The following is a 22,827-nucleotide window of genomic DNA, read 5'->3' as shown; positions in this document are numbered from 1 at the left end:
AATGTCCGAGGGACCACCAGGGCAGGCTGCAGCCACCCTAGTCTGCACCAAGCACACCGATTTCCCCCCCCCCCCCCTGCCCCAGATCGCCCACAGCACCCCTCAGACCCCCCCCCTGCCCACCCCCCAGACCCCTGTTTGCACCCAATCACCCCCCTAATCACCCATCAATCACTCCCTGTCACTATCTGTCAACGCTATTTTTTTTTTTTATCTCCCCCCCTGCCCACTGCCCCCTCCTGATCACCCCCCACCCCTCAGATTCTCCCCAGACCCCCCCCCCCTGTGTACTGTATGCATCTATTCCCCTGATCACCTGTCAATCACCCGTCAATCACCCCCTGTCACTGCCACCCATCAATCAGCCCCTAACCTGCCCCTTGCGGGCAATCTGATCACCCACCCACACCAATAGATCGCCCGCAGATCCGACATCAGATCACCTCCCAAACGCAGTGTTTACATCTATTGTCTCCTCTAAACACCCACTAATTACCCATCAATCACCCCCTACCACCACCTGTCACTGTTACCCATCAGATCAGACCCTAATCTGCCCCTTGCGGGCACCCAATCACCCGCCTACACGCTCAGATTGCCCTCAGACCCCCCCCCCCCCTTATCAATTCGCCAGTGCATTAGTTACATCTGTTCTTCCCTGTAATAACCCACTGATCACCTGTCAATCACCCATCAATCACGCCCTGTCACTGCCACCCATCAATCACCCCCTGGCACTGCCACCCATCAATCAGCCCCTGTCACTGCCACCCATCAATCAGCCCCTGTCACTGCCACTCAATCAGCCCCTAACCTGCTCCTTGCGGGCAATCTGATCACCCACCCACACCAATAGTTCGCCCGCCGATCCGACGTCAGATCACCTCCCAAGGGCAGTGTTTATATCTGTTCTCTACCTTAAACACCCACTAATTACCCATCAATCACCCCCTGTCACTGCTACCTATCAGATTAGACCCCTATCTGCCCCTAGGGCACTCAATCACCCGCCCACACCCTCAGAATGCCCTCAGGCCCCAGCCCTGATCACCTCGCCAGTGCATTGCTTGCATCTATTCCCCCCTCTAATCACACCTTGAGACACCTGTCAATCACCTCCTGTCACCCCCTAGCACACCTACCCATCAGATCAGGCCCTAATTTGCCCCGTGTGGGCTCCTGATCACTCGGCCAAACCCTCAGATCCCCCTCAGACCCCCTTCCGATCACCTCCCCAGTGCATTTATTGCATCTATTTTCCCCTCTAACCACCCCCTGAGACACCCATCAATCACCTCCTGTCACCCCCCCTAGCACTCCTATCCATCAGATCAGGCCCAATACAACCTGTCATCTAAAAGGCCACCCTGCATATGACCGGATCCACAAAATTCGCCCCCTCATAGACCACCTGTCATCAAAATTTGCAGATGCTTATACCCCTGAACAGTCATTTTGAGACATTTGGTTTCCAGACTACTCACAGTTTTGGGCCCAGAAAATGCCAGGGCGGTATAGGAACCCCAGAAACGGACCCCATTTTAGAAAAAAAGACACCCCAATGTATTCTGTTAGGTGTATGACGAGTTCATAGAAGATTTTATTTTTTGTCAAAAGTTAGCGGAAATTGATTTTTATTTTTTTTTTCACAAAGTGTCATTTTTCACTAACTTGTGACAAAAAATAAAATCTTCTATGAACTCGCCATACACCTAACGGAATACCTTGGGGTGTCTTTATAAAATGGGGTCACTTGCGGGGTTCCTATACTGCCCTGGCATTTTAGGGGCCCTAAACCGTGAGGAGTAGTCTAGAAAACAAATGCCTCAAAATGACCTGTGATTAAGACGTTGGGCCCCTTAGCGCACCTAGGCTGCATAAAAGTGTCACACATGTGGTATCGCCGTACTCAGGAGAAGTAGTATAATGTGTTTTGGGGTGTATTTTTACACATACCCATGCTGGGTGGGAGAAATCTCTCTGTAAATGGACAATTGTGTGTAAAAAAATCAAGATTGTCATTTACAGAGGTATTTTTCCCACCCAGCATGGGTATGTGTAAAAATACACCCCAAAACACATTATACTACATCTTCCGAGTACGGCGATACCACATGATTGGCACTTTTTTGCAGCCTAACTGCGCTAAGGGGCCCAAAGTCCAATGAGTACCTTTAGGAAGTCACAGGTCATTTTTGTTTCAAGACTACTCCTCACGGTTTAGGGCCCCTAAAATGCCAGGGCAGTATAGGAACCCCACAAATGACCCCATTCTAGAAAGAAGACACCCAAACGTATTCCGTTAGGAGTATGGTGAGTTCATAGAAGATTTTATTTTTTGTCACAAGTTAGCGGAAAATGACACTTTGTGAAAAAAAAAATAAAAATCAATTTCCTCTAACTTGTGACAAAAAAAAAAAAAACTTCTATGAACTCACCATACTCCTAACGGAATACCTTGGGGTGTCTTCTTTCTAAAATGGGGTCATTAGTGGGGTTCCTATACTGCCCTGGCATTTTAGGGGCCCTAAACCGTGAGGAGTAGTCTTGAAACAAAAATGACCTGTGAAATCATAAAGGTACTCATTGGACTTTGGGCCCCTTAGCGCAGTTAGGCTGCAAAAAAGTGCCAATCATGTGGTATCGCCGTACTCGGGAGATGTAGTATAATGTGTTTTGGGGTGTATTTTTACACATACCCATGCTGGGTGGGAGAAATACCTCTGTAAATGACAATCTTGATTTTTTTTACACACAATTGTCCATTTACAGAGTTATTTCTCCCACCCAGCATGGGTATGTGTAAAAAATACACCCCAAAACACATTGTACTACTTCTCCCGAGTACGGCGATACCACATGTGTGGCACTTTTTTGCACCCTAACTGCGCTAAGGGGCCCAAAGTCCAATGAGTACCTTTAGGATGTCACAGGTCATTTTTGTTTCAAGACTACTCCTCACGGTTTAGGGCCCTAAAATGCCAGGACAGTATAGAAACCCCACAAATGACTCCATTTTAGAAAGAAGACACCCCAAGGTATTCTGTTAGTAGTACGGTGAGTTCATAGATTTTATTTTTTGTCACAAGTTAGCGGAAATTGATTTTTATTGTTTTTTTTTCACAAAGTGTCATTTACCGCTAACTTGTGACAAAATAAAATCTTCTATGAACTCACCATACTCCTAACGGAATACGTTTGGGTGTCTTCTTTCTAGAATGGGGTCATTTGTGGGGTTCCTATACTGCCCTGGCATTTTAGGGGCCCTAAACCGTGAGGAGTAGTCTTGAAACGAAATTTCTCAAAATGACCTGTGAAATCCTAAAGGTACTCATTGGACTTTGGGCCCTTTAGCGCAGTTAGGGTGCAAAAAAGTGCCACACATGTGGTATCGCCGTACTCAGGAGAAGTAGTACAATGTGTTTTGGGGTGTATTTTTACACATACCCATGCTGAGTGGGAGAAAGATCTCTGTAAATGGACAATTGTGTGTAAAAAAAATTAACAAATTGTCATTTACAGAGCTATTTCTCCCACCCAGCATGGGTATGTGTAAAAATACACTCCAAAACACATTATACTACTTCTCCTGAGTACGGCAATACCACATGTGTGGCACTTTTTTGCAGCCTAACTGCGCTAAGGGGTGCAAAGTCCAATGAGCACCTTTAGGCTTTACAGGGGTGCTTACAAAATGTTAGGACAGTAAACACCCCACAAATGACCCCATTTTGGAAAGTAGACCCTTCAAGGTATTCAGAGAGGGGCATGGTGAGTCCGTGGCAGATTTCATTTTTTTTTTGTCGCAAGTTAGAAGAAATGGGAACTTTTTTTTTTTTTTTGTCACAAAGTGTCATTTTCCGCTTACTTGTGACAAAAAATATCTTCTATGAACTCACTATGCCTCTCAGTGAATACTTTGGGATGTCTTCTTTCTAAAATGGGGTCATTTGGGGGGTATTTATACTATCCTGGAATTCTAGCCCCTCATGAAACATGACAGGTGGTCAGAAAAGTCATAGATGCTTGAAAATGGGAAAATTCACTTTTTGCACCATAGTTTGTAAACGCTATAACTTTTACCCAAACCAATAAATATACACTGAATGGGGTTTTTTTTTATCCAAAACATGTTTGTCCACATTTTTCGCGCTGCATGTATACAGAAATTTTTCTTTATTTGAAAAATGTCAGCACAGAAAGTTAAAAAAAAAAATCTTTTGCCAAAATGAATGTCTTTTTTGATGAATATAATAAAAAGAAAAAAAATCGCAGGAGCAATCAAATAGCACCAAAAGAAAGCTTTATTAGTGACAAGAAAAGGAGCCAAAATTTATTTAGGTGGTAGGTTGTATGAGCGAGCAATAAACCGTGAAAGCTGCAGTGGTCTGAATGGAAAAAAAGTGGCCGGTCCTTAAGGGGTTGAAAGCCCTAGGTCCTCAAGTGGTTAAGAACAGATTTAGGTTAAGAACGAACCTACAGCCCCTATCTCATTCGTTATCCGAGGACTACCTGTATATATGGGTTTTTCTTCTGAGATAGTTTGGCTGACAGCTCCTCTTTAAAGTTTACATGACTGCAAAGTGACTGTGCTACAAGAGAACAATTCCACTGTTTTGGAGTCGGTTGCCTCTAAGCTAGTTAGACCATGGGATACAAGGCTTCAATCTTACTAATATTATAAAATGTGAAAGTTTGGTTGTTGAGCATGCAACAATGGCTGAACGGATTTGAATGAAATTAGGCACACAAATAGTACATTACATGGAATACATTACATGGAACATATAGGATACTTTTTATCCCGATAACCAAAAAGTAGGCGGAGACAAATACAAATTTCACTGGGAAAATGTAAACTGCAGCCATTCTTACATGGTTAATGGAAGGTTTCTCAAACACTGGGTGACTGGAATAAATATTCAGAAAAGTAGGTGGAGCCTACAAAAGCCAATCAAAATTCACCTATTGATTTTCAAGGGGAATATTTAATTGCTGCCATTCTTGCACTGTTAATGGCACAAGCCCAAGGGCGTAGGGCCCGTGGTCGCAGCGGTCGCCTTGGCGACCGGGCCCGGCTCCTGAGGAGGCAGGGGAGGGGCCCGAGGGGCCCATCTCCGTTTGGAGGGCCATGCGCCCGTTCGCGTTGGTAGGAGGGAGCCGCAGCCGCGGGGAGGGCAGCCCGACCTCTTCCTCCCTTCCTCTCCCCGGGCCCCCCCCCTCAGATGCAGAGTAAGCGGCTAACGGAAGCGCTATAGGCAGAACTCACCTCCCTGCGTTCCACTCGCCGCTGATCTCCTCTCTGGCTGGCTCTGCATAGATGTTACACACGCAGCTTCCGGCTAAACAGGAAGCTGCGTGTGTAAGCATCTATGCAGAGCCAGCCAGAGAGGAGATCAGCGGCGATTGGAACGAGGGACGGAGGCGAGTTCTGCCTATAGCGCTTCCGTTAGCCGCTTACTCTGCATCTGAGGGGGGGGGCCCCGGGGAGAGGAAGGGAGGGAGAGGTCGGGCTGCCCTCCCCGCGGCTGCGGCCCCCCCCCTCCATTATGGGGACAGGCAGCTACCTAATCTAACCTATACTGGGGGGCACCTACCTAATCTATCCTGGGGGGCACCTACCTAATCTAACCTAATCCTGGGGGGCAGCTACCTAATCTAACCTAATCCTGGGGGGCAGCTACCTAATCTAACCTATACTGGGGGGCACCTACCTAATCTAACCTATACTGGGGGGCACCTACCTAATCTATCCTGGGGGCAGCTACCTAATCTATCCTGGGGGGCACCTACCTAATCTAACCTATACTGGGGGGCACCTACCTAATCTATCCTGGGGGCAGCTACCTAATCTATCCTGGGGGGCACCTACCTAATCTAACCTAATCCTGGGGGGCAGCTACCTAATCTAACCTATACTGGGGGGCACCTACCTAATCTATCCTGGGGGCAGCTACCTAATCTATCCTGGGGGGCACCTACCTAATCTAACCTAATCCTGGGGGGCAGCTACCTAATCTAACCTATACTGGGGGGCACCTACCTAATCTATCCTGGGGGCAGCTACCTAATCTATCCTGGGGGGCACCTACCTAATCTAACCTAATCCTGGGGGGCAGCTACCTAATCTAACCTATACTGGGGGGCACCTACCTAATCTATCCTGGGGGCAGCTACCTAATCTATCCTGGGGGGCACCTACCTAATCTAACCTAATCCTGGGGGGCAGCTACCTAATCTAACCTATACTGGGGGGCACCTACCTAATCTATCCTGGGGGCAGCTACCTAATCTATCCTGGGGGGCACCTACCTAATCTAACCTATACTGGGGGGCAGCTACCTAATCTATCCTGGGGGGCAGCTACCTAATCTATCCTGGGGGGCAGCTACCTAATCTATCCTGGGGGGCAGCTACCTAATCTATCCTGGGGGGCAGCTACCTAATCTATCCTGGGGGGCAGCTACCTAATCTATCCTGGGGGGCAGCTACCTCATCTAACCTATACTGGGGGGCACCTACCTAATCTATCCTGGGGGCAGCTACCTAATCTATCCTGGGGGGCAGCTACCTAATCTATCCTGGGGGGCAGCTACCTAATCTATCCTGGGGGGCAGCTACCTAATCTATCCTGGGGGGCAGCTACCTAATCTAACCTATACTGGGGGGCAGCTACCTAATCTAACCTATACTAGGGGGCACCGACCTGATCTAATTTATACTGGGGGCACCTACCTATCTAACCTATACTGGGGGCACTTATCTAACCTGTATTGGGGGCACCTAGCTAGCCTATACAGGTGGCAACTAAACTGGCTACCTATATTGGAGGCACCTACCTAACTAACCTATACTGGGGGCACCTACCTATCTAACCTACGCTGGGGGCAACTATTCTGGCTACTTATATTAGAGGCACCCACCTAGCTAACCTGTACTGGGGGCACCTATCTATCTAACTTATACCGGCGACGCCTGCCTATCTCACCTATACCGGGGGCAACTATACTGGCTTACCTATGCCTGACTACCTATACTGGGGGTACCTATAGCTGGCTATAGGGATTTTGATATGTGTGTGCATCCGTCGGGTGTTGTCGGGGGAGGGGGGGCTGTTGTTGCCGGGGGGGGGGGGGGGGCCCACATCCAGATTCCGCATCGGGGCCCAGAGGTTTGTAGCTACGCCACTGCACAAGCCTCAAACCTGATACAGTTGGTCATTGGGTGACTGGGGTTCAAATTCAGAAAAGGGGGTGGGGCCACAGTCAGATTGGTTTCATTTCAATGCAAATTGATGCCAAAGACTGCAAAGCTCACAAACTAGGTCATTGAGTAATTGTGTGTTTGGATTAAAAAAGTGGGCGGAGCCAACACCAGCCAAATACATATCCGGGCAATCAGCTAGTAGGTTAATAAATAGGTTTCAACATTTGAACTCCACAATCAGTATACAGCATATCAAACCTGAACGGATGTTAAACTTATGAAATAATACATGGAACATTCCTGTAGTCTCATTTTTAAACAGCGGCCAAGAAATATTAGCTTTTGAACCCTGTCTTGGTATCAGGAGTGTTTCCTCAGGAAGCATTTGGCTTCTATTTGGTTTTCAGGAGAGCTGGGGCTGATTTACCTAAAGTTTATTTTTTATTTTTCTTAAACCTTGAAATTAAAAAAAGGCACCTTAAACAAGTTCTATATGCATCCATGTTCATCTCATGCCACATGTCAGTTCAGTTACATTTTAAAGCCTCTTTCCAGCCTGCTTCTCCCACTAGTTTACAAAGCTAACAATTAAGTTCAGTTCTCACTGGAGCTGTACCACTTGCAACCAGGTGGATTAGACAGTGTAGTGTCCACTCTGATGGTCCTGTGTTCCACCAGGATTTAAGGTGCATACACACGCACTACTGCTGGCGACGGGTCCGTCAGACCCTCCCGCTGGGCGGGCGTTTCAGCGACAGTAGTGCGTGTGTACAGTCTGTCAGGCAGACTGATGATCATTCAGAAACAGCCTTAACAGTCTGCTGACCGTGCATACACATTAGCCGCCGGATCGACTCCCGTCGCGTCCCCGCTCGTCCGTGTGTGCGCCCGGATCGATTCCTGCTCGTCCCCGCCGGCGCTTCTTATATTCCGCTCGATTTGCTGCTATTGTCCGCCCACAGGGAACGAGTGCGGAATCGATCCCCGCGGTGATCGTCCCCGCCGGCGCTTCTTATATTCTGCTCGATTTGCTGCTATTGTCCGCCCACAGGGAACGAGTGCGGAATCGATCCCCGCGGTGATCGGACACGTCGGATATTATCAATCGAGCAATCAGCGGCTCAAATGATAACAGCGCACCTCGCCGTGTATGCCCAGCATTATACTGTCAGTTTAGCAATAAGCTCAGAGTTGACAAACAAACACACAAAAAACAAAACAAAACACATGTCTGTTCACAGCTCAAGTAGCCTAAAAGTTTAAAAATATAATCAAATACCTCTAATGTGACAATGTTAAAGTAGACTTGAACTCTTGCACAGGACGTAAAGAGAAACGCACCCTGCATGTATTTAGAGAGTTTTACCAGTTTCATTTCCCTTATTTGCGTCTAATCACAAGTTGTAATTTGAGCTCATGACTGCAATGGCAGATAAGCTTGTTTGAATGCACAGGCTGTAAACAATATGTCTGCTTCCATGATTCATCAAGTAGACACTGCAGATTTATTTTAGGATTTGTATCAGCTGTAACAGATGTTTTTGTTTAAAGGTTATTATGCTGTTGTGTATCTTTTAGAGCAGAGAGGAAGTTCTGAGTTCAGGTCCGCTTTAAGCTGTGCAGTCATGTGACCTGTGCTGTTACTATCATAGCAGAGGGAGATGACAAGCAAGAGAGTGGCCTTCTGGGAGGCGGCATGTTTGAGTTGCCAATCCCATCATCAGGTAATTGCAGATGTGGAGAGAATCTTTACTCTCAACTTAGTTCCATAGGAAGTACGATGATAAAAATTGGTAATGGTACTGGAAAGGGGTTTTAATATGCTTCTTTAGAGTTACGTTCGTTGAAAGGCGAAGGAATAATGTATTCCATAAATAACTTACGGGAGCTGTTCTAGGACAGTGAGCAATCCACTAGGCACCTCTGTCCCACCTGGTTGAAACTTATTGTAATCAATCACCATCCATTGGTTGTTGTACCTGAGGGAGATATACAAGACACACAAGGGTTACTGAATACAAACCCAATACGGCATTTCACTTTAGTGCTCATCACACATTTGCAATGTACATGACTGCTAAGACGCACTGGGCAGTAATAACTTATCAACCCTGGCAAGTCAAACGTCAGGAAGGAACTGTAGAGTGGTGTTGGATAGGATAGTGTGTAGTTTGCATGGAGGTTAGAACCCCTCTGGTTTTTACATCAGTTTGTGTCCCCACTGGGAAAGTGGTTTTCTTCCAGTTTCTGTAGCCGGGACCACCACAAAACCTATATGGGCAGAATTGAACAGCAATCAAAACCTGATGGGCTTTCAATGTTGCCACTCTTTTCCTCAATGTGCACAAAGTTTTTGGCCCTGCTCAGCACAATAGAACATGTCCTATGGAGAGGGGGGTAAAGGAAAGATGATCCCTGAGAAATCAGTCAGCCAAAATATCCAGACTTGCCGTCTCCTTAAAGGTGGCCACACACCATACAATTTTTTAAATATCTGTTCAATTTAAGAATTGCAATCAATTTTTCTGACTGATTGTAACATTTCAAAAATCTGACCAATGTACCACACACACATTAAATTTTTTCCTCAATTTTGATAAAAATTATTGGAAACTCAAAATTGCTAGGGTGTGTATATAAATACATTAACAATCCAACACACCACACAATCTTTAGTAGAAATTGAAGAGAAATATCTGGCATTCCAGATAGATTTAAATCGAAAAAAAAAAAAAAAAAAAAAAAAAATTATATATAACATTCCTACCAGGATCTGATAAATTATCACCATCTGATATTCAGACTGCATTAGGAGCCCAATCCAAGGCCGTTAACTTTAATGCCTCCTTTCATCGAACTGTTGAACTGTGCTCAGCAAGCAGTTACCAGGCAGCAACAAGCAGTTGTGAGTTTGAGAGGCATTTCACTGCCTACCAATAGTCCATGGAAAGGGGGCCTAAGAGTTGGTAGAAACCTATCCAGGTGCCTGATATGGAACGCATCATAGCTGGTAATGCAGTGCGTGAAGAAGTGGTGGGGGAGATTTGGAGAGAATCGCATCTTAATCTTATCAAGCAAAGTATGGATTCAACATTAAGTGTAAGGTGGCTCCTAAGGGCTATATCAATCAATGTCCCAAAGGTCTAGGTTTCTTAAATCCCTTTGCAGGAGGACGTTTGCATTTGATCCAATGCTTTGCATTTTTCATTCTCTGGGTACTTTATAAACTACTCAGGACAACATCCCACTGATTGTCCATTTGACGCTCCTAGCAAGCAAGAAAGCCATATTTAATAAATGGATATACTCCACTACGCCATCTCTCCAAGATGTACATGATGAGCTGGGGCATTTCATGCACTTGGACAAACTGGAAGCTTTGGCTCATCAGGAGAAGAGTGTCAAAAAATTATTCAAAAGATGGAAAGCCTACATCTGGTAGCTCCTGTATGTTTTCAAAATCGAATAAAATGTGTTTGAAGAAAAAATAAATTCCAATTTGCTGGGACAGATTCTCATGAAGAAGCCTCTGCATTGGCTAGTTGCATTTCTATAACGTCACTCGGCTGTGGGCAGATAAACTACTTTCACAGCGGGAAACCATTTAATGAACCTTGTATCAGCAGGTATAGTACCATTTCTGCAGGAAAGGGTCTACATCATCCATGGGCTGGTCTAAAAACTTCTGTCCAAAGTGCTTTCTAGCCTACCATCTGCAGCACCACAGACAAAAGCAGTGCAGAGTTGCGTGGCTCCATCAGTGTCTGCCCAGATAGAAGCATGACAGCGCCACTATCACGAAAAAAAAAAAAAAAAATGTAAAATAAATGTAAACACAAATGAGTTTCTTCCAGAGTAAAATGAGCCATACATTTTATTTTTTTATCCTACGTTGCAGTCACTTACAGTAGGTAGTGGGAATCTGATAGATCCAACAGGTCTTGGGCTAGTCCATCTCTTCACGGGGTATTCTCAGCATGGCCTTTATTCTTTATAAAGACACTCCCTGAAAAGGGATTTACACAAAGATGCTGGCCAGCCTCCCCGCATGCTTTTTGGGGGGGGGGGGGGGGGGGCAGTTGAACTGAGCAAATGCCATTCACCAAGTGCCTTTGAAAATAACGAAAACCCCGAGAACACCCCATAAGGAGATGGGCTAGTCCAAAGCCTGTCGGTTCTGTCAGACTTACATTACTTACTGTAAGTGACAGCAACATAGGAGAAAAGTTATGTCTCATTTTTCTCTGGAAGAAATGTACTTGTATGTGTTTACATGGATATAAGATGTTATGATTTTTACAATAGTGGTCCTTTAAAGAGTATGGTGGGGGCTGCATGGGTTTAACGGTTTGTTGTTTGGAGCGAGGTTACACAGAAGGGAAAAAAAATAAATAAATAAAAAAAAAATATAGGATTTTCAAGTGACCCACTGCATGTGACTCAGTGGATCACATTTCCCATTACATAAACATTATGATGCAATCTTTGTAGGACCCTCAAAGTGTAACCTCTGCTCGGTTTGTGAACAAGTCATTTTTTAGTACAGAAATTTCAATAGATACTAAACATACACATACTGCTGTTTGTAATGTTATGTAAGCCTATGGGCTGTACGCCAAGTGATTCAGTCTATACTCATGACAAGAAACCACAATGTAGTCAGCAGGAAAAAAAAAAAAAAAAAAAAGTAAAATAAGCATTTTTTTTTTCCCCACTAGTGTTAGCTGCAGACACAGCAAGTGAGCCTGCAAGCAGCAATGTGGGGAAGACATGTTTATCTACTTACGTTCCACTATTTAACTTGCTGAAAATATTGGCCCACTCCTGTCCTTTTGTTGCCAGCCTGTTAGCTACAATATTGCGCAGCCACTCTAGAATAGAGTTTTTTGGGTGGATATATTTCCACAGATCTGGATTGCTGTTGCCAATAGTGGTCTCCAGAGTAACCTGCAAAAACGAACAAGCCAATCAAATGGGAAGCAAATGACTCCTGGCAACTATCATTGCCCTGCAAGTTTCCATTAGCTCACTAGATTATAGAGGAAACAAGAGAGAGGGTAAAACACACAGGGGGAAAATCACACTCTAATGTGAACTATATGAGTGAATATCCCTGCTGCTGGAACAAGCTTGGAAGCTCTTGTCTGTGATCCCATCTTACCAGCATAGGGGAGAACGTCAGGAACAGTACCATTTCTTATGCTGTCTAGTTCTCCTATATTGGACTCCCCCACATGCACCCGTCTCCCGACCATGGCTTGTGGTCCAGGGATTTCATGCATGAGCAGTGCTGTCAAGAGGACATCCATCCGGCCAAATAAACTCAGCATCTATTCCTCTTGGGTGTTTCCAGGATGGAAACCAAGTTAAAACTGAGGAACCAGAGGAGGGTGCTTGATAACCCTCAAATAATAGCCGGTATAAAGGCCTTATAACAGAAGACACATACCAGAGAGGGAGTGGAGCTTGACTCCTCAGAACTATGGGAGCAAGAGCCTGCGGACGCTTCCATGGTCAGCATACGCAAGACTGACCAGGATGCACAACCCTTGAATAGGTCACCTGAAGGTTTCCGCTCAAACATAATGAAAAGGTTTGCTTTACCTTAGAAATCCACCGCATTACTGAGCAGACTAGCTCAATCAGCGGCTAAATGCAGCGAGATGTCCGCTGGGATGCACGCCGAGCCATGGAAAGCATTCTACTTCCTCCTTGGTCACGTAATGCGGAAGTCACATGTCCCCCTGCGCGCGTCCTTCAGCGGAAGCCGCTCCGGCGTGTAACACAGACTGGGGGAGAAGCCGATGCAGACATCAAGCACCCGCGCTGGCTCGCCTGACCAGCGCTGACATAGGGGACACTTGTATGCCGCGGCTCCTGAAATCTATCATGGTTGGCCAGCTCTCCCCACACAACCAGCATCCTGCTGGACAGGAAAACAACTGATGAGGGTAAGGGAATGCTGCCTTATGTAGGGTGCCTGCCTAATCAATTATGTTAATTCTTTTAACTAGTATCCTGTCCAGTTGGAAATGGAGGGAGACAAGTCTCAGGGTTGCTGTCCTGAGACGTCCTGGAAATAAGCAATAATTGTGCACAAGGCTCATAAAGACAAAACGTTCACAGCAGGTATCCAGTAAAAAAAAAAAAAAAAAAAAAAAAAAAAAAAGTTCAATGGAAATGAATAGTATATGGCAGTGGTCCTCAAACTAAGGCCCGTGGGCCAAATGCGGCCCCCTGAGGCTTTTTCACTGGCCCCCCACTCTCAAAATCTATTAGTTATAGATGCGGTCCACTGCATCTTTAAATATCTGCGACCCACATATAGAGGATAGCAGTGCTGGCATCACCCATCCACATGAGTCCAATTGGAGTGCAGGTTGTCGCCTGGGTATGCTTCACTGTCTGTACCAAAAATGTGCCTTGGGCACCACATGAATGGCTGCTTCTCTGTGTGGCAGGACATACTATCTGCACATGCTGTGTTGTGGAGGGGGGGGGGGGGGGGGAATTTGGTTAAATGGGAGACATAAGGGCTGCATATGTTAACAGGTAATAGTTTACACTACCTAGGCTCAATGTAATGTTTTCTACATCTCATATACTGTATACTCCGGCCCACTAGCAGTCTGAAATATATAAACCCAGCCCTTGACCGAAAAAGTTTGGGGACCCCTGGTATATGGAGTCACACACACACACACACACACACACACACTTTGTGCCACGCCTGGAAAATGTCACTAAGTAAGCAATAGGTTTTGTCATTATACTGGGGCAGTAACAGCTATCTTCTCACAACACTTAGTAATTCTAGCCTCCTTTATCTTTCCCCAGTCCACTAGAAACCGACCACCACCAAGCAGTCTCCCCTCTCACTATTGTAGATTGCAAGTGGAAACTAAAGAGGGAGACGTAAAACATATTTCGCCTCTGCAAATGAAACCATACATTCGAGTTCTGGTCGATTGATAGAATGATTGACGCGGGGTACATGAACTTGCCATAGTCAATCCAGCTTTAGTAAAAAAATCCCCTGTTTTAGAATGGAAAAACACAGGTTTAATATGCTCTGTACACCGTATACTGTACAAACGGACCCGGATGTGAATGGATAAATTGTTATTCAATGTATCCATTCACACCCGTCTGTCAGGATCCGGTCTGCGTTCCGGAAAAATGCTGCATGTTGGAAAAATCCTGAACGCAGCTCTGGCCGCCGCACCTGACCAGGAACCTGACCATTTTCCCCGCACCATAGGAAGTGATGAGAAACAGAAGTTTCTCATCACACTGGCAATAGGAACGGGTGCTTACGGCACCCGTCCTTTGCCACATGGGGGGGTCCAAGCATGGACAGATGGGGGGGGGGGAGAAACGGCAGCGCTGACAGGACAACAGCCCAGGTACGTTTATTATTGTATTGTGGGCTGTTGTCCTGTACTGTGTGCGGTGTGCGGTGTGCCCCCCCCCCCCCCCCCCCCGACTCCCCCCACCTGTTTAAAGTACAGCATCGGCAATCCGGAAGTGTTCTTTCTGGATGACGAACTGATACTTTTTGTCCGCAACCTGACGGATCCGTACGGCCCCAGTACGGGACCCAGACCCACAGCCCGGTTTAACACAAAACACAAGTGTGAACCGGGCCTAAATCAGCAAAGTTAAATGTAAGTTGATTCATACTCACCAAACCACTGCTCAGTAGGTAGAAATCATCACCAGACAGAATAGTACCTGGGTAGGATGAGAATGTCTGAACCCACCCTGGTATAACAGGGCCACCTAGGAAGACAAAGTAGATACCAGTCAAATCCTTCCCAAGCACACACAAAAAAAAAAAAAAAAAAAAAAAAAAAAAAAAAGATATAACCCATGACGTCTACAGTTAAAAAAATAAATAAATAAATAAATAAATTTGAGGTTGTAAAATCAGGAGACGACAAAATGACATACAAAACTTGGTGACGAAATGAGAATTAGCAACTCCACTAAACTTGCAAGTCACTGTAATAACTACACAGTAGGGGTAAAGAGGCGTCCAGATTTAGATAAAATTAAGAAGCTCGATGCTACCCTGCTATCTGCTAACTGGCACTTGTATTGGCCTGAAGAAGCAGGCTCCGACCCGTGAAACGAGTTGCCTTTGCTTAACCTTCCGGGCGTTGTGATTATTTCCAGATTTAGGGTGTAAAGTCGTGCAATTTTTTCCACAAGCTTTTAGACCCTAAAAACAAAACAAACAAAAAAACCACACCACAGAGAGATCTGGAGCAGCTCCTGCATATAACTCGCTCAGGCATGGGATCACCGCTCTGAGCTGCCGATTTCCATCCCGAGCCTGACTCCGGATTACCGCTGAGGAGGTTAATAAACCTTATTGCGTTGTGACTGTCGTTGAGGTAAGCCACCTCACCCTTTATTGGTTTTAACTCACACCTCACACCTGACCTGGCACCTGACTGATGGCTGGCATGTGGGGAATCAGCTGCAAACACAGTGTGCAGCTGATTCCCCACATGCCAGCCAGTCAGTCAGGTGCCGGGTTGTGTCTGGTTGGAACAGATACCCCTAAACTAAATAAACTGTATGCATGCTCTTTCAAGACTATATTTTTTTTTCTGATTAAGATATTCTTTATGCTTTGTAAAGGCCTGACGAAGGGTTAACAACCCGAAACAGACTAGTGTCGTCGCCTGAACTAAATAAGCTTTGAAATAGATTTTTCATCAAACAAAGCCCACAGTGTCTATGATCTGCTCTACACATTGATTGTCTGTACCACGAAACATTTTTATTTCCGTTTACAAAAAAAAAAAAAAAAAAAAAAAGACTACCTTTTTGAAGAAAAAAAAAAAAAAAGGATTTTTAAATATAATAAAGTGTGGGGGAACAAAAAAAAAAAAAAAACAAAAAAAAAAAACACTTTAGAAGCAGATTGCTGATTTGTGGCTTCACTTTTTTTCAAATCGATCTTCCTATACAGAAACCTGGTATTACTCTGAGCATAGTGGTGCGCTCAAGTGTGGATCGCTACAGGAATAGGAGCCCCTTTTTTTCCGTCTATTTGGGGCTTGCTTACTCCCAACAATATTGAAATACATTCTAGTCTCTATACAGAGAGCTGTAGAGCCAGAAAATACAAAGAAAAAGAGAAACAAACAAGGGGGGGGGGGGGGGAGAATTAAAAAAAAACAAAAAAAAAAAACCCACATACACAACTTTGCATGAGAACTGCTTCTAGCCCCATTCTCATTATAAGCACTTAAGAGGCATTTACCATTGGGATTTCCGCGAAAGGGAAGTGTATACTTCTTGACAATCCGTAACATGGACTGGTAGGTGTTCCAGGTGACATGAGACACAAAGAGCTCCTTATTACCCGGTAGAAGTTTGACCAGTGCAGAACAAGACCCTGAACCCAGGTCCCTCACTGCTTCGGTCTTATTTAGAGAAGCTTCCAGATCTTCTAAGTCTCCGCCAAGCTGGAAGAGTCTGTAAAAGGAGATGCAGCATGAAGCAGATTGAGGACTGGGGATAAATTACACAGAATTCAAGAACTGACCGGTATGGGATGTTAATGAAATGAATCAGCAAAAAATTTAGTACAGAAGGCTTTATTGCAGTTTTAGAAGCAAAGCTAAATCACTCACAAGATGTGATATGGAGGCTAACAGGTCAGAAAGATCACCTGGAAATGGCCAGGTGCTGAAACCAGTTTGCAGCAATCCAAAAAGTAGTAATGAGGTTCTACACGCTGTCAAGTGAATCAATAGATATAAACATACAATCTTCAACCGACGACAATCTTCAACCGTCGACAGTTTCTGGGCTATGTAGGGTCCCCCTTTTTCAAGGTGTCACAGACAGAAGATACCTTGACAAAAGGGGTACCCTACATGATCCAAAAACAGTTGTCCGTTAGTGAAGATTGTATGTTTATCAACCAGGGCTGTGGAGTCGGTCCAAAAATCCACCGACTCCGACTCAGACTCCTCAGTTTAGGATTCCTCCGACTCCACGACTCCGACTCCTCTAATTTGCATATTACAATTTTGTTGATTAAAAGTATGTAACATGAAATTTGTCTCTTAACTGCCAACGCTTAGGAATTTTACAAGACAACTGAAGTGAGAAGGATATGTAGACTACTATATTTATTCCCTTTAGACTAAAACTAGTCCTTGGTAAGAGTACTTGTAAAAGGTACAAACCGGAACAAAGAACATCTATCAGGCCCTAGGCAATGTAAGTGTGGGTACATGTAAGAATGATGTGCAGGTACTCTGCAGGGGAATGAGGAGATTGTAAACAGACAACACCTCTGTGTTCAATGTGCACAGCATTCTCAGTGGATTCCCTGCAGCTCTGTGGGGAGTGCATATGTAGAGTATAGTACTACTGTGTAACAAAGTAAACCTGAGACAGATGAAAGTCCCAGCTGCTTACCGGTAGCCGTGTTTCGGCGAGTCCTCCAGGACGGCTGCTGCTGAGACATTGTATGTCTCCGGCGAAACTGGAAACACCTGAAATAAATTAAAAATGTAAATGACCTCTGAGCCCATAAAGGAACTCCTCCCTCCCCGACTTCAGTTCAAACCGAGTACCCATGCATATAAGCACAACATATACATTCACATAGATACATCATATAGGGTTGGGAACTCAGGCAGCCGTCCTGGAGGACTCGCCGAAACACGGCTACCGGTAAGCAGCTGGGACTTTCTCCCATCGTCCTCCAGGACGGCTGCTGCTGAGACCAGCGAGAAATGTTTACCTTAGGGAGGGATGATGGCCTGTAAGACTTTGCGTCCAAAGCTTTGATCCTGGCTTGACAGCAGCTCCACGCGATAGTGCTTGATGAACGTGGTATGTGAAGACCAGGTTGCCGCCCTGCAGATCTGTTCTAGAGTTGCCCCTGACCTTTCTGCCCATGACGCTGCCAAAGACCTTGTAGAGTGAGCCGTTATTCTGGAAGGGGCTCTGATATCTGAAAATTTGTAAGCTAATGAAATAACTTCTTTCACCCATCTAGAAATGGTGCCCTTTGAGGCCTGTAAGCCCCTACCTGTTCCTGCATAAGAGACTAACAAATGACTTGACCTCCTCCACTCCGCTGTTCGTTGGAGGTATATTAAGATCGCTCTCCTAACGTCTAGAGTGCTCCACTTTCTTTCTCGGTCATTAGTAGGACTTGTAGAAAAGGAAGGCAGAATTATTTCTTGCGATCTATGGAAAGCCGAAGCCACCTTGGGTAAGTATGCTGGATCTGGCCTAAAAACTATCCTGTCAGGATGCACTACCATGTATGGATCTTTGATAGATAAGGCTTGGATGTCACCTATCCTCCTAGCTGTCGTGATTGCCACCAAAAAAGCCACTTTAATTGATAAAAATTTTAATGGTACCTCTGTCAAAGGCTCAAATCTTTCCGAAGTCAGGAAATCAAGAACCAGTGACAAATCCCAAGGTGGGACTAATTTCTCAGGGAGAGGCTGAGACCTAGCTACTGAGGAAAGAAAATTCTTAACGAAATTGTTTCTTGACAACTGTCTATTAAGAAAAACTGATAACGCAGACACTTGGACTCTTAGGGAACTAACCGCTAACCCCAGATCCACTCCACTCTGCAGAAACTCCAAAATAAACTTTAAGTCATTCGTTCTGACCCCATTTTTTTCCTTCCAAAGTAAAAAAGCTCTCCAAATTTTCTCGTATTTTTTTCTCGTTGTAAGCTTCCTACATTTAACTAACGTGGAAACTACCCTCTTCGAAAATCCCCACCCCTCTAGGATGCTTTCTTCAGAATCCAGGCCGTGAGGTTCAGCATTTGAGGATTGGGATGTAGTTGGCTCCCCTGGAATAACAGGTCCCCCCTGCTGCCTAAATGCCAAGGACCCCTGATAGCTAGCTGCTGAATCCGTGGGAACCAGGACCTCCTGGGCCACCATGGACCTATGAATATCACCCTGCAATCTGATAATTCTATCTTCCTCAGCACCCTGGGAATTAGATAAAATGGGGGAAATGCATAAAGGAGGCCCGTAGGCCAATCTACCATCAGGGCATCTAATCGATTTTCCGGAACTGTGGGGTGCAGGGAACAAAAGTCCTTTACTTTCGCATTTTGAGGGGTCGCAAATAAATCTATTATCGGACTCCCCCATTCCTGTACTATCTGTAAAAAGACTTCTTGATTGAGCTGCCACTCTGCCTCCATAGTCATGCCTCTGCTCAGTGAATCTGCCCACCTGTTTTTGATCCCCTGAATGTGGACTGCTGCCAGAGATATGAGGTTCGATTCTGCCCAGGACATTATTTGTAACGAGAGTTCCCGTAAATTTTCCACTCTGGTACCCCCCTGTTTCCTCAGGTAAGATACCGTCACTATGTTGTCTGAGTAAATCAGGACTTCCTTTCCTACTACTTGCTCCTGGAGACGTAACAGACCCAGTTTCACTGCCATCAGCTCCTTGAAATTGGAAGAACTGTCCCTTATTTCCTGACTCCAATAACCCTGGACCTGAAAGGTTGAGCAATGAGCTCCCCAACCTGTTAGACTGGCATCCGTATACACTTTGATTGGGGCCGTCTGAAACCAACGTCTCCCCTGAGACAGATGCTCTCGGCGAGTCCACCACTGGAGAGACGTTCGCACCTGGTCTGGTAGCTGTACCAGACTGTCTAAAGACTCTTGATTTCTGTCCCAAACAGACAGAAACCATGCCTGAGTGACTCTCGAATGAGCCTGGGCCCACTCTACTGCTGGGAAGGTTGAGGACATCTGTCCTAGTAAAGACATTACGACTCGTAATGACACACTCTCTTCCCCTGTGAACATTTGCACCCTCTGTACCAACTTGGCGATCTTGTCTTCGGGCAGGAGCACCTTCTGAGTCTCTGTGTTCCATAACAATCCCAGAAATACTAGCGTTTGGGTTGGAATCAAATTGGACTTTTCTTTGCTTATGATCCAGCCTAGATTCTTTAAGCATTGTATTGAAAAATCTAGCTGCTTCTTTAATATTTCCTCTGTTTCTGCAAGAAACAGGAAATCGTCCAAGTAGGGTAGAACCCTTACATTGTGGAGATGTAGGAAAGCACTTACCTCTGCAATCACTTTTGTGAAGATTCTCGGGGCGGATGTAATCCCGAACGGCAAAGCACGATACTGATAATGGCAAATTGACTCTCCGATCTGTACTGCAAATCTGAGGTATTTGAGGCACGACGGGTGTATTGGAATATGAAGATATGCATCCTCTAAATCCAACGTCGCCAAAAACGCATACGGAATCATTGAATTTCTGACAGAGGCAATGCTTTCCATGCGGAATTTCTTCTCCACAATGTAAGGGTTCAACATTTTTAGGTTCAGAATCATCCTGAACTTCCCCGAGGGTTTGAGAACAAGGAACACCCTTGAATAAAACCCCTGAAAATGTTCCTGGAGAGGCACTCTTTCGATTACTTTTTTCTCTAGTAATGAGATTACTGAATCCCTTAGAGCTTGCGCTTTCCGAGGGTCCCTTGGGACTCCTGTTACTAATTTGCTGCGAGGGGGAACTGAACTGAACTCTATTCTGTAGCCTGACTGAATCAAATCCAAAATGAACGGACTTTTGGTTATCTTCTTCCAAGCCGGGAGAAAGAAACTCAGCCTCCCCCCCACAGCTTGATAGTCACTTTGACTGTTTATTGGGAGGGTTCTGGGGTCTGTTAAACAGAAATGAACCTCTTCCCCTACTTGCATTATATGTCCATCTTTTGGACTGAAAACCTCCCCTTGTTGTGGCTTCCGCCCGTGACTGGGATCTTTTATTGACAAAGGGTTTTTTCGGAATTTTTTTCCTTCTATCCGGAAACTTTTTATTCCTATCTGAGGATCTTTCTAAAACTGAATCAAGGTCCCTCCCAAACAACAATTCGCCCTGGAACTCCATAGAACACAAGTTATGTTTTGAAGCTGAATCTCCTTCCCAGGCGTTTAACCAAACTGCTCGTCTGGAGGAGTTGACAAGCGCTGCTGCTTTTGCTGAGGCCCTTACGTTTTCTGAGGCTGCGTCCGCCAGGAACGCAACCGACTTGGAGATGACTGGCAAGGACTCGAGAATCTTCTCATGCGGAGTTCCCGCAATTAGATGATTCTGCAACCCCTCTATCCATCTTACCAAATTCCTTGCCAAGCAGATTGAAGCAATTGCTGGCTTGAAGGAAAAGGATACTGCGTCCCACGCGCGTTTTAACAATGCGTCCGCCTTTCTATCCATGGGATCTTTTAGAGATCCAGCATCCTCAAAGGATAAATCAGAGTTTTTAGAATACTGCGCCAAAGCAGCATCCAATTTCGGACATTTAGTCCAAGGAGACTCCTCTTCCTCCTTAAAGGGGAATCTCCTTTTAAAAGACCTCGGAACAAAAAACCTTTTCTCCGGATCCTTCCACTGGGATCTTATGAGTTCTTTGATTGAATCGTGTATGGGAAAGACCTTCATTGTCTGTACAATTAACCCCTTGTAAATGTCATCTCTAACAGATGTGGTCGGCAAATCTGACTTTAATTGTTCCGAGTCATAAACCGCCTTTAATAATTCATTTGTGTCCTCTGCTGAGAACAAATAACGGGACGATGTTAAAGATTTCGATTTTTCTGAAGTATCTGAATACACTGCCCCTTCCTCCCCTGAATCATCCGACACCTGAATGCGAGGCTCCTGGGTTATTGAAGGCTGCCCAGCTAGTCCTACCTCCTGCCCCGTTTCTGAGGTGGCTGGTGAGGACCGGGAACCCTGCCCCAAACTCTGGCTCTGATCCTGATTAACAGACAAGGCAGATCTGAAGGCAGTAAATGTGTTAGAAATTTCTTCCTTAACTGTATTCATTAAGTCTAATAAAGCTTTTGCTGCCTGGGGTCCCTCCCCCCCAGGACCCGGAGGCTGCTTAGATTCTAAATAACAATCTCTACATATATTCTTAGTAGCTCCATCTTGTAACCTGGCATTACACACTCTGCATCTAATCTTTTGTTTTGCAGCCGCTTTCTGTGGAGAAAACACAAAGACACAAACAGCGCTTTTTAGAGAACTGACAGTTTCTGGAAGAATGGGGAGAAGATAGGAAGCTAATCTTCCTTACATACCCGCGGACTTGCGCTCTTTTCACTTGGAATGGCCGCCGGGGTATTCTCCTCTGCACTGTTGGAGGTCTGCACCCTCTCCATTGTGCAGCAGAACGGCGTCTCTCGTGCGCTGAAGTGCGGCTTGTATAGCCGCATTTCCTGGTTTTAGGCGCCGCCCCCTGCCCTCCACCAGTTCCGGAAGTGGAAATGACGCCCTGCTCTCAGTCTCACAGCGCGAGACTTGCTCCGGCCAGATCCACCCCCGGCTGCACGCTCCCCGGACGCTAGAGAAGGCGGCCATGGCGGCTTCTCCTACCTCAGAGCCACAGGAAACAAGGTAACCTACCCCAGCATTTCCTGACAAGATCGGAACATCCCGTTACCGACCCCAACCGCCATGAGGCAACCTACCTATCTAAAATACAGGTGCCCCAGGCCAAATCCTGTATTAGATCAAAAATAACAAACTCCCTATCTATCCAGGTGTCCAGCCCGCATGGGAAACA

The 22,827-nt window shown here is 45.5% G+C and overlaps 2 protein-coding genes across 2 annotated transcripts in view; both read right to left on the bottom strand.

Annotated features, from left to right (window-relative positions):
• Positions 1–22,827, bottom strand: part of PLBD2 (phospholipase B domain containing 2) — a 46,450-nt gene that overhangs the window by 12,760 nt on the left and 10,863 nt on the right. Inside the window, exons 5-8 of the mRNA XM_068239682.1 lie at positions 16,484–16,698; positions 14,894–14,988; positions 11,993–12,153; positions 9,090–9,185 (exon numbers count right to left, since the gene is read on the bottom strand). Coding sequence (XP_068095783.1) covers positions 9,090–9,185; positions 11,993–12,153; positions 14,894–14,988; positions 16,484–16,698 — 567 coding nt within the window. The remainder of the gene's footprint in view (positions 1–9,089; positions 9,186–11,992; positions 12,154–14,893; positions 14,989–16,483; positions 16,699–22,827) is intronic.
• On the bottom strand, positions 17,659–20,036 carry LOC137554168 (uncharacterized). The gene is made up of 2 exons (XM_068271488.1): positions 17,981–20,036; positions 17,659–17,729 (listed from the first exon to the last, which is right to left on the bottom strand). The coding sequence occupies exon 1, from the start codon at positions 20,003–20,005 to the stop codon at positions 18,992–18,994; it is 1,014 nt and encodes a 337-aa protein (XP_068127589.1). The 5' UTR covers positions 20,006–20,036; the 3' UTR covers positions 17,659–17,729; positions 17,981–18,991.

Source organism: Hyperolius riggenbachi, chromosome 1, assembly GCF_040937935.1.
Source record: "Hyperolius riggenbachi isolate aHypRig1 chromosome 1, aHypRig1.pri, whole genome shotgun sequence".
NCBI classification, from domain to species: Eukaryota; Metazoa; Chordata; class Amphibia; order Anura; family Hyperoliidae; genus Hyperolius; species Hyperolius riggenbachi.
This window is presented reverse-complemented; position numbering and strand designations above follow the sequence as displayed.

Excerpts from the sequence above, each read along its gene's own strand:
- LOC137554168 (XM_068271488.1), bottom strand. The coding sequence starts at position 20,005 with ATGTCTTTACTAGGACAGATGTCCTCAACCTTCCCAGCAGTAGAGTGG.